Source organism: Marmota flaviventris, chromosome 2 (assembly GCF_047511675.1).
Source record: "Marmota flaviventris isolate mMarFla1 chromosome 2, mMarFla1.hap1, whole genome shotgun sequence".
Classification (NCBI taxonomy): Eukaryota; Metazoa; Chordata; class Mammalia; order Rodentia; family Sciuridae; genus Marmota; species Marmota flaviventris.
This window is the reverse complement of record NC_092499.1, coordinates 155,827,628-155,840,214: the sequence shown is the minus strand read 5'-3', so window position 1 is coordinate 155,840,214 and position 12,587 is coordinate 155,827,628. Positions and strand designations below refer to the sequence as shown.

The 12,587-nt window shown below is 37.0% G+C and overlaps 1 protein-coding gene across 3 annotated transcripts in view; it reads right to left on the bottom strand.

Annotated features, from left to right (window-relative positions):
* Napb (NSF attachment protein beta) overlaps nt 1-12,587 on the bottom strand; it is a 47,766-nt gene that overhangs the window by 6,421 nt on the left and 28,758 nt on the right. For all 3 annotated transcript variants that reach the window (XM_027921276.2, XM_071608688.1, XM_071608687.1), the window contains 2 exons: nt 7,488-7,543; nt 7,212-7,296 (listed from right to left, as the gene is read on the bottom strand). In XM_027921276.2, the coding sequence (XP_027777077.1) occupies nt 7,212-7,296; nt 7,488-7,543 (141 nt within the window). The remainder of the gene's footprint in view (nt 1-7,211; nt 7,297-7,487; nt 7,544-12,587) is intronic.

Here is a 12,587-nt window from a genome sequence, read left to right as displayed (position 1 = left end):
ATCTCTGAAAGGTAAACAGAAGACAGCACATCAGCTAGGACCCTTGAGATTAAAGGGAAACACAGCAATGGGTCTTCTGGGTTTTTTATTTCCTGTTATTTCAAATATGGAACTGAGAACCAGTAACCCAGAAATGCCTATAGGTGCAGACCAAAAAAAAAAAGGACAGACAAAAGCCTGCTCCCTCTAGACAAAGGACCAGGAAAGGTTCAAAAGACAATATTTAGACAATAAGCACTCTCTTACAGCCACGAACCACAGAAATGTTATGGCCCCATCCTTACTTATATCACCAAAGGTTGAAGAGGGAGCGTAAATGTCCATTCCTGTACAACTGTATGGAATAGCCCCTAACCCTGCCAGGGTGGTTTGTGAGGCCAAACAGAGAATAGAGATTTTATTCCCACCTTCCACCTCCCACAGAAGCAAAGAAAAACACATGGGGAGACTGGAGTCCACCTGCACCCCACAGGATCAGGGTGCCCTCCAACTGCCCACTGGTGAAGAGGGGTCAGAAGAGGTTTAGTGGAGGGAAAAGACTCCCATTATCATCAAAAAGGCACAACCTCAGTATGGTGCTATTGGAGACCAAGTATTGAATGAGGGATGCTAACAACCTCTGCCCAGGAGGAATGAGGGTCTCCATTCATATATTAATGGAGGCCTCCTGGGGGGCCTAAACTTTTACCTCCACCAACATTACCTCAACCTTCTGCAGGCCAGGAGTGTCAATGAAGGCAAGCTTTTTTTTTTTTTTTCTTTTTTTTTTTTTAAAGAGAGAGAGAGAGAGAGAGAGAGAGAGAGAGAGGGAGGGAGGGAGGGAAAAATCAAGATAATCCCAGAAGAAAAATTAAGATAATTTGTTGCCAGCTGATGTACCTTAAAACAATGGCAAAGGCTTGTTTTCTCAATAGAAAGGAAGCAATGAAAGAAGGAATCTTAGAACAAGGGGAAGGAATAAAAAACACAGGAAACAAAAATGTAAGTAAATATAATAGCTTTCCTTTTTGAGTTTTCTAAATTATGTTTTATAGTTGAAGCAACAATTCTCTTACTGAAAGATGTGGTTCTAAATATATGCACAGAAAATTCATAAGCCATATATATTGAAGGGGAGAGCAGAAAAACATAAAATGAGGTAAGATTTCTGTATTTCACTGAAACTGATAAGACTGTGGCAATTTATGTAAATATAATGTAATACAGCAACCACTAAAAAGGCTTTTCCAAGAAATATATTCAAAAACACTATAGAAAACAACAACAACAACAACAACAACTCCACTCTAACCCACAAGAAGGCAGGAAAAAGAGAACGGAAACAAAAGGAACAAACAAAATCCCCTGGGTGGGGGGAAACCCCAAAACCAAAATCCCCTAGGACAAATAGAAAGGAAAATATAAAATGGAAGAATTAAGACCCGAGATATAACAACAATTACATTAAATGTGTATAATCTAAATACACAAACTTAAAGAGAGAAATTAGCAGAGCAGATTTAAAAATGTGACCCAATTATAAGGAACTCAAAAAATTTACATTGATTATAATGACATAGGTTGAAAAAAGGGTAGAAAAAGTTACGTAAACATTAATTCAGAAAAAAAAAAGAGGACAGAAGTTAGATAAAGTACATTTTACAACAAAGAAAATTACCAGACAGAAAAAAATCATATAATAATAAAAGGGTCAATTTTCAAAGAACAAAATATGCAACACAAAGACTAGAGAACAAAAGATAAATTCACAATGATAGCTGGAGACTTCAACCCCCCCATTCTCAATAATGGGTAGAACTGACATAGTGAGGGACCCCCGTGAAAAACAGAATTCCATAGGATTAAGTGGTTAAAACCTCTCAGGGGAAATGAGAGAATCAAACTAGCTCTCAGCCTTATATGGTTAACAAACACACTAGTAACTTAGAAATTAAATAAAGTGAGCTGGGTGCAGTGGCACAAGCCTGTTATCCCAGCGGCTTGGGAGGCTAACTCAGGAGGACTGTGAGTTCAAAGCCAGCCTCAGCATCAGTGAGGAGCTTAGCAACTTAGTGAGACCCTGTCTCTAAATAAAAACCAAAATAGGGGCTGGGGGATGTGGCTCAGTGATCAAGTGGCCTTGAGTTCAATCTCTAATACCAAAAAAATAAAAAAACAATAATCTCCAAGGCTATGAATTAAGATAATTTACCTGGAGACTGGAAGCTAAAAAGTCACCTCAGCTATTTAGACATTTTTTTGTCTTTTTTTTTTCCTTTTTTTAAAGAAAGAGGAGAGGGAGAGAGGGAGAGAGAATTTTTTTTTTAATATTTATTTTTTTAGTTTTTCGGCGGACACAACATCTTTGTTTGTACGTGGTGCTGAGGATCGAACCCGGGCCGCACATATGCCAGGCGAGCGTGCTACCGCTTGAGCCACATCCCCAGCTGGGCTATTTAGACTTATATAGTCATCAGAAATACTTTAAAAAGGATCAGAATCAGACAAAGTCATTAACATCAAACCCAGGGAGAAAGAAAAACAGCCTGCTCTGTTCTACAAATAATACTGAGTACTATCCCAAGTGATAAGGGGCAAATGTATGTGTAGATTAGTCACTTAAGTTACCTTTACCTTATAATACTCAGTCTCTTGTGTGGAGACTTAAGGTAGTAAAAAAGCATGCAACACATGAAGAAGAATAATGAAGAGTGCAGCACAACTGAAGTACCAACTTTAAATGTGATGATATCAAGAGACCAAGTTCCTGTTAACCCTGTAGATGCCATAAAAGCTGCACACATTTATCCTTTGCTTGAGCCAACCTAACCTAATAGTCTGGCTAATGTTGTTTTCCTTTTGGATGCAGCAGAAACCTCCAATAAGAAGGCTTGTTCTTGTGACATTGCCTTTGCCTGATTCTTCTGGTAGAGAACACAAGAACCCACCAGGTCAGGGACAGAACTAGACAGAAAATCAGCATGTATCCAGAGTTCAATGATACCCATCAACCAACAAGATCTGACCAATAGTGAGAATAGACTGCCCAGCAACAGTACACCAAAAACACATGGCCAAGACAGACCACACTCTTGAGCCCAGAAACAACCCATAATACATAAAAATGGAAACCACTAAAATGTGTTCTCCAGTCACATGAAATCAAACTACAAATCTACAAGAGAAAAGACTAAAGGAAGATCTCCAAACATTTGGAAATTAAATAAATGATCCATGAGTTAACGAAATCCCAAAGGAAATAAGTAAAAAAAAAAAAGAGTTGGAGTAAAAAATACAATAATGAATCAATCATGAGACACATTCAAAGCAGTGTTGAAAAGGTATTTGAAATCAGTAAAATGCATACACGACAAAGAGAAGAATCTGGAAACTAAGCATCCACTGAAATGTTCAGGAAAAAATAAACAAAAGAGCAAGATAAATCCAAAGAAAGTATCAGAAAATAATGAAGACAGAAATCAATACATGAAAACAAAACAACAGAGAAAAATCACCAAATTCTACCAAATGTTTAAATAATAATATCAATCCTTTACAAACTCAAAAAACAGAGAACACTAACTTACTCTGACATCAGAATTCCGTTGATTCCAAAACAAAGACATCACAAATAAAGAAAAACTAAAGATCAATATCTTTATGAATATCCTCAATAAAATATTAACAAACTAATTCTTGTAGCTCACGAAAACAATTACTTACCATGGCTATGCAGTAAAGAACTAATGTTGCCCAAAGAGAAGACTGGCATTTGCCTGTAGCTCCTGTGACATTACCTCTAAGCTCTGGAAATGTCTTGCTAAAAATAGTGTCACTGTTAACCTGAGAGATTGAAATAATGTGGTTCAGGCCAACCTAAAAACTCAGGATACCAGATTCAGGTAAACCTCCTTGGTTGACAACAGCCTAAGTGCATTTCTCCCACATCGCTGTCAGGAAAAGTAAGGGCTATCTACACAGCTCCACTGGGAGAAGTCAGCTAGAACTGCTATATCTGGAGCTCTCTGGAAACATCCCATGAGATTCTCCTTTAGCAGATTTTAACCTGTATCATTCTGCTGTGATAAACCATAACTGTGATTATAACAGCTTTCAGTGATTTCTTTTTTTTTTTTTAATTTTTAAGTTGTAGATGAACACAATGTCTTTATTTATTTATTTTTATGTGATGCTGAGGATTGAACCCAGTGCCTCATATGTGCTAGGCAAGCACTTTACCACTGAGCCACAACCCCAGCCCCGCTTTCAGTGATTTCTGAGGCCCTTTAGCAAATTACTGAATTTGAGGGTATTCTTGGGGACACTGAAAAACTTTGCTAAGGAGGATTTGTCCAAGGAATGTGAGTTTGGGTCAACACATGAAAATTACTGTCATATGCCTTATTAATGAAATGAAGGACAAAAGCTGTTGCTTGTCTCAATAAATGCATAAAAGTATTTAAAAAATATAACATCCTCTAATGAGAAAAAAAAGAAAGCTGAACAAACTAGGAATAGAAGAGAACTTCCTCAAAATGATAAACAGCAATTTTTAAAAACCCACATCTAACATCATACCTAATGCTGAAAAACTGAAAACTTTTCCTCTAAGATAAGGAATAAGACAAGAATGACTGCCCTTGTCATTTCTATTAAATATTGCATTGGAGATTACAACCAAGGCAGTTGACAAGACAATGAAATAAAAGGCTTTCAGATTAGGGAGAAAAAGTAAAACATCTGCAGATGAAATGGTCTTATACATAGAAAATACTAAGAGATCCACAGAAACATCTATTGGTGCTGACAAGTCCAGCAAGGCTGCAGGATCCAAGAATGATATGCAAAAATCAATTATATTTCTATACGTTCTACAAAGGAAATTAAGGATGCCATTCCTTTGCAATAGCATCAAAAATATACTTAGGAATATATTTAACTAAGGAAGTGCAAAACTTACACAAAAACATTTTTGAACAAAATTAAATATCTAATTAAATGGAAAGATGTTCTGTATGGGCAGATTCTTAAGACTTAATAGTTAAAATGACAATACACTGTGAGGGTTAATTTTTTGTTAACTTGAGTACACTACCAGGCACCCAGATATTGGTTAAACTTTATTCTAATATATCAGTGAAGGTGTTTAGATAGGATTAACATTTGAATCAGTACAATGAGTAAGAGAGATTTACCCATTGAAGGCCTGAATAGAATAAAAGCTAATGAGTAAAGGATAATTCATTTTCAATGCCTGACTGCCCGAGAGCAGAGACATTAGTATTATGCATTTGGACTCAGATTTGGACTGGAACTTCTACTATCTGCTTTCCTGGGTCTTCAGCCTCCTGACTACATCTTAGACTTTTCAGCTTCCATCATCATGTGAATCAATTCCTTCAAATTTTCTCTTCTTGGGCTGGGGTTGTGGCTCAGAGTGCTTGTCTAGCATGTGTGAGGCACTGGGTTTGATTCTCAGCACCACATTAAAAAATAAATTAAATAGAGGTATTGTGTTCATCGATAACTACAAATATTAAAAAAAAATCATCTCTCTCTCCCTTCTTTTTCCTCCATGCATATATATGTGTACAATAGCATAACAATCTTGAGAAAGAAGAATAAAATTATAGGACTGACAGTTCCTGATTTCAAAACTTCCTGTAAAGATACAGTAATCAAAATGAGGTGATACTGGTATAATGGTATACAGATCCCAGAAATAAACTCATAGACTGCTGAAATAATAAAGATGAGAGTTGTAGGACCATTCAATAGCAAAGTCTATTCAACAAATGGTGCTGGTGAGCTGGAATTCCACATGCAAAGGAATGAAGTGAGATGCTTACCTAATATGCATATAAATAAATTAACTAAGAATGGATCAAAAACTTAAACCTAAGTGCTGAAACTATAAAACTTTTACAACAAATCACAGGGCAAAACTTCATACCACTTAATCTGGCAATAATAACCTGATACCAAAATCACAGACAACAAGGGAAAAAAACAGACATATTAGACTTTATGAATACTAAAAATGTTTGTGCATCAAAAGATGACTAATTGAGTAAAAATGAAACCCACAGAATGGGAGAAAACATTTGCAAATCACATATCTGATAAGGCATTAATATCCAGAATACATAAAGAACTCCTAAAACTCATTACCATATCAATCCAATCAGAAACTGAAAAAGGACTTTTCCAAAGAGTGAAAATCAACCTACTCAATGAGAGAAAATATCTGTGAATTATATTATCTAATAGGAGTCAATACCCAGAATATACAGAGCTCAAAAAAAGACAACCCAATGAAAAAGTGGGTAAAGGACTTGACTAGATATTTCTATAAATATAACAATGTTCAATAAGCATGCAAAAAAGATGTTCAACATCACTAATCATTAGGGAAATGCAAACAAAACCATAAGGAGACACACTCATTAGGAGAGCTACTGAAAAAAATAAGCACTGGTGATGGTACATTGAAACTGGAATCCTTGTGTTAAGACTGGTGGTAATGTAAAATGGTGCAGCCACTGTTTGAGTTTCCCTAAAGGCTTACCATATAGCCCAGCAACTGTAATTCCATCCCTAGGTATATAACCAAGAGAACTAAAAACATAACCCAGAAAAACTTAACTACAAATGTTCATAGTAATACTCTTCTTCTTTTTTCTTTTTTTGTGGTACTAAGGATTGAATCCAGAGCCTAGCCCATGCCAGGCAAGTGTTCTACCATTGAGTCACATTTCTAGCCCCATGGCAGCACTTTTTTTAACAGACCCAAAGTGGAAACATGGACATATTCCAAATGTTCATCAACTGATGAGTAAACAAACTATAGAGTATCACTTTCTGTGATAATGATGAAGTATTGACATAGGTTACAACATGGATGAATCTTGAAAACAATATGCCAGGAATCAGTCACAAAAGAACACATGTTGTGAATTCCATGTATATTAAAGGGCAAATCCATAGAGACAGAAAGTAGATCACATTTTCCTGGAACTGGGAAGAGACTGGAATAAGGTACTGGGCTGATTTTGGGATTCTAGAATTTAAACAATTGTAATGGTGATAAAACTTGGGAATATACTAAAAACGAATGAATTTTACTTATTTATATATGTGAATGATCTAAGTAAAAAGAAAAATGAAATATAAAGTTTAATTTAAAAAATGATCATGAATGGCTTATACTGAGGAGACATGAGTATTCTCACCTGCTCATAGATCTCGATGGCTTTCTGGTACTGTTCAAGTTGTGCAGCATATGCTGCCACTTTCAGCAGACACTTGTTAGCTGAGCTGAAATCAACAACCAGAGCAGAGTAAATAACAGTCCAAAGGAAAATAACAGTCCAAAGGAAAAATAAAAGATGTGTATGTTTCAACCCTGGTATACTTGCATCTGGTACAAAGACACTAACATAGTATAATAATGATTTATCTTTTTTCACACATAATAAAACCCATATAATATTAAAAAAAACACTTGCCTGTTAGATTCTTCTCCCTTGTAATAATCTGCAGATTGTTCATAATGTGCAATAGCCTGAAAATACATATATTTTACTCACATTTGTAAATTAACTCAAAGAGTTGCATTTTACACTACATCTGCCCCCTCCCCCCAAAAAAAATCAATCTATTCCAGTGGTAAACCTTTCACAATTCAGCCAACTTTATTTAGGGACTGCACACCTCTGTAGGGCTCCTGGCAGAAGAATGCTTTCTATCCATCAAAACCTTTCCTTCTGCCATAGCAAATGCCCAGCTACCCAACTTTTCTAGCCTCCACTGCAGACAGAGGTGGCCATGTGACTAGTTCACTCCAATAAAATAGAAACAGACATGCTGTGGCCACTTTCAAGCTCAAGCCATATATTTTACTTTTTCTGAATCCTTCTCCAGGTCTTTTCCACTTCCATAAGTTAGAATGGCAATCATCAAGTCCAGAATGACACTAAAGTCAGACTTCCTATATTGATATTGGAGTGATATTGAAGAAGGCAGAACTCTGCTTCCTAAATATTCTTAAAGGGCAGAAAACATTCCATCCCTAATGTGCCCATCACTGCCAAACCCACAATAGCTACACCGGATTGCTATTTTGGAAAGATATGAAATTCCATTATACTTTAAGTCTACAGATATTATTGTAGCACAGATTACTCTAATACCATAAAAGTCTTTTTTTCGGGGGGAAGGGGTACTGGGAATTCTCCAGCCCTTTTTATTTATTTACTTTTAAATTTTTGAGATAAGGTTTTGCTAACTTGTAAAGAATCTGTGGTCCTTGTATTTTAGTCTCCTTAGTCACATGAGTCATCTTGAACAACAGTGTGCCTTCAATCTAAAATGTGTGACACTCAATTAACCATCAAGTAGAAAGGAAACAGAGATTCCAAGCCAGAAATCTAGAAGCTCTTATAATACTGTGGCAGAAGATTAAGTGAAATTAAGCAATAAGACAGTTCAGAAGGTAAAACAGGTGTCTATCAGAGCCTGAAATTCTATGCAAAGTCACTGGAAAGAGATACATTATGATGTATGTTGCTGTTTTCAGCGAGGTTTTAGGTGTACAAATCCTGGAAAAAAATTAGCCAGTCTATAGGCAGGTATGAATGGCATCAGAGATAAGGATTTCCTAAGACTGGAAAAAGCAATGACTTCTACATCTCAAATGGCAAGAGGTAAGTATGTACAAGGCTTTAAATCAGGAACCTAGCAATCTTTTTCTGTAATAGATCAGATAATAACTATCTTGGGGTTTGTGAACCAAACAACCTTTGCTGCAACGATTCAGCTCTCCTGTGGCAGCATGACCAGGAACAACATATACATAAGTGTGTGTCTGTGTTCTAAGGAATCTTTATTCATGGACAATGAAATTTCTAATTCACATTATTTTTATGTGTCACAAATGCTTTTCTCCCTCTGATTAAAAAACATAAAAATCATTCTTAACTGTGGGCATATAGAACACAAGTGGTACATTTGCAGATCCCTGTCTTAAATGACAAAGGTTTCCCATTAAGCCTAAAACGGGGAGCAAGCAGCATGCAAAAATCAGATTAAAGGTGTTGCCTTCCCCAAAACTGTATTCATTATTTTGATGGCGTCAAGACAGCTCTTCATGGGTTAAGAAACAGGCATAGGAATAATAAAACAACAAACAAATCAACAGGCTAGGGAATTATGTTAGAATTCCACTTTGGAATAGGGAGCTGACAAGAAGCAAATAGAACTGGCCCATAAAGTCCACAGGCCTCTGCCTTCCTGCAGGAGGTAGTGGCCATGAGCAGAGCAACTCTGAAGTCACGGGAGGTATGTGGCAGGGCCAGCACTATCCTAGTATCTGCATTATGGAGCATTCACCTTGAATAATTTTCAATAATTATGTTTGAGTCTACTGTTTCTGTCATTAACTATGCTAATTAATATGCTCCTGAACAGATTTTCTCAGTGTTATTTATAATAAGAATAATTAGATACAACGGAAGTGGTTAGATATGCTGGGCTATTGGACTATGATTGAAAGTAAGGAGTAGAAAGTATTAAGATGGAAAGTTCTTCATAAAATACTAAGTTTTAAAACAGTTATCAAGCTAGACATGTTGGTGCATGCCTGTAATTCCAGTGACTGGGAAGGCTAACACAGGAAGATCTCAAGTTCAAAGCCAGCCTCAACAGTGGCAAGGCACTAAGCAGCTCAGTGAGACCCTGTCTCTAAATAAAATGCAAAACAGGGCTGGGGATGTGGCTCTGTGGCCGAGTGCCCCCGAGTTTAATTCCTGGTAACTACCCTCCCCCACAAAAAACCGTCACAGTTATCTGGGGAGTGATAATGTCCAAATTATATTGTTTTATTGCGTTCATGTATGAATATGTAATAACAAATCCCATCATTATGTACCAATGCACCAATAAAATATGTGGGGGAAAAAACCCTACAGTTATCAAAGAACAGATACACTGTGATCTTCTTCTTCTTCTTTTTTTTTGAGAGAGAGAGAGAAAACAAAATTTTTAATATTTATTTTTTAGTTTTTTTCGGCGGACACAACATCTTTGTTTGTATGTGGTGCTGAGGATCGAAACTGGGCCACATGCATGCCAGGCGAGCGCGCTACCGCTTGAGCCACATCCCCAGCCCCACTGTGATCTTCTTTTTGCAAGTGTACACTCATACAGAAGTGTCTGGAAGAATATATTCCTTTGGAACACTTCTCAGAGTTATCATGTACACACAAGTGGGATTATCTGGTTGAATATACATCTTCTTCCACTGCAATGTAAGCTCTGTGAGAACAGGTACTGGGGCTATTGCTCAATATTATATCCCTGAGCCTACTATAATGCCTAGCACAAGACAGGTGCTCAATGAATAGATGGTAAGGGAATAAATGCAAATGACATTACAAATAAAGGTGCCTATTAAACTACTGCCAATATTTTGATTAATATGAAGTACCAGAAGAAGTTTTTTTTTTTTTTTTTTAAAGAGAGAGTGAGAGAGAGGGAGAGAAATTTTTTTTTTTAATATTTATTTTTTAGTATTTGGCGGACACAACATCTTTGTTTGTATGAGGTGCTGAGGATCAAACCCCGGCCGCACGCATGCCAGGCGAGCGTGCTACCGCTTGAGCCACATCCCCAGCCCAGAAGTTTTTCAATAAATATGATTAGTAAAACAAAAACCATCTTAGGCTGGAGGTGAAGCTCAATGGTAAGAGTGTGTGCTTAATTAGTATGCACAAAAGTCTTTTCCCACCCCTCAAGAAAGTCTTTTTAATTGTCTTCATTCTCGGAAGTGTTTAGCATCATTTCCCATTGTAATAAATTGATAAGTCATGCACAACATAACCAAGTCTTTCTTTTTTTTTTTTAAAGAGAGAGAGAGAATTTTTTTTTAATATTTATTTTTTAGTTTTCGGCGGACACGACATCTTTGTTTGTATGTGGTGCTGAGGATCGAACCCGGGCCGCACGCATGGCAGGCGAGCGCGCTACCGCTTGAGCCACATCACCAGCCCCATAACCAAGACTTTCTACAAAGAAATACTCTTCCTGGGACAGAGAGGAGAGCTATTTGACTTCCTAGTTCTTATCAGAAATCAATGATAAGGGTTGAGCTGAGTCATATGGAACAGCTGCGTGGTGGTGGTGGTGGCACCACCACCTCGGAAATGTACAAATGTTGGGAATTTGGTTTAACTTAATATTATTAAGTAATGAGAATGGCTGGTACAGCAAAATGTTAGCACTGTAAACTACAACTACATATATTAGTAAAAGAAGACTTTTTAAAATAATGCTAATTAAACTAATTATCAAATTCATAATTTTGACAGAGATTAGACTTGAAAGGAAACATGCATATGCACTGCTTCCACAGAAAAGTTTGAAAGAGGTAACTGTATATAATCTTTGGATATTTACATTTAGTGTGGAACTTTAAAGTTTACCAGGCACAAATAGATTCTTAAATACTAGAAATCAGTTGTATCTGATAATTTCATGCTTAAGAGTCCACTGTGTGGGTGAATAGCCTTAAGGAGCTATTCTTTCAGAACAAATACTGTCAAACAAGACCTACCATGAACCTGCTGTGTGCTCAGAAGCTGAAAACAGAAATGAGTCATAGTTCCTCTGGATCATTTAAGAGATCACCTAAAGGAAGACTTCTTTATTATGTGGTTCAGTGTTTTACTTTATCAAGTTGAGACAATTGAGTTTATGAAATTTCAAACTTCACTCTCCAATAGCTAAAACTGTGAATGAATCAGTGGACGGACACTGGAAAGAATTAAAAGAGAATAAATTCATTTGTAAAAATTTCATATAAGTTACATTAGGTTAATTGGTTTTAACAGGACAGGTCATATCAGTGAAATAGGGTGCCACCTACTGGTCAATCCTCAGAGTGGCAGGGACACATAAATTAGTGTAGGTTTTCAGAAGCTGCCAGCACTAATCAGGTTTTTAATTTTTTAATTTATTTTTTAAAGAGGAAAAGAGTATGCCATGGATCATTGTATTCACCCTTAATTTTATGGAGACCATATAGTGAAGTGACTGTCAGACCATGCTCTGGTGGCAGAAATGGCATAATGCCAATGTCCTGGTCTACTAGAGTACTTAAACCAGGAAGTACCCTGCACATTGCATGACCTCGAAAGACTCACTCAACCTCAATAAAGATACTATGCCCATCCCAGACTCTGACCAAAGAAAGACCCTAGCCGTACCAGACATGTCTCTTTCCTGACTCATCATTAATCCTACACCAGGGAACAACTAAGAGCTTGGGTCCAGGCTCCATCACCTTCCTCCAGGATTTGCAGATAACTTTCCAAAGAAGGTTCACACACCAATGCACAGGGTAGCTCTGATGTGATCAAGATCAGAGAGATTTCTCAAGTAAGATGGCAATTACAGGGTAGGGGAGGCTAAAGAATATTATGTAGCAAGTTTTCAACTGAATAACCAAAAGGTGGACGTCAGCATGAAGTCTGAAAGGCAAATGTGAACCACGAGAGTACAACTTCTATACTGCCCCCAGGACTCTTCCCCAGTTTGCTAAGCCAGACACT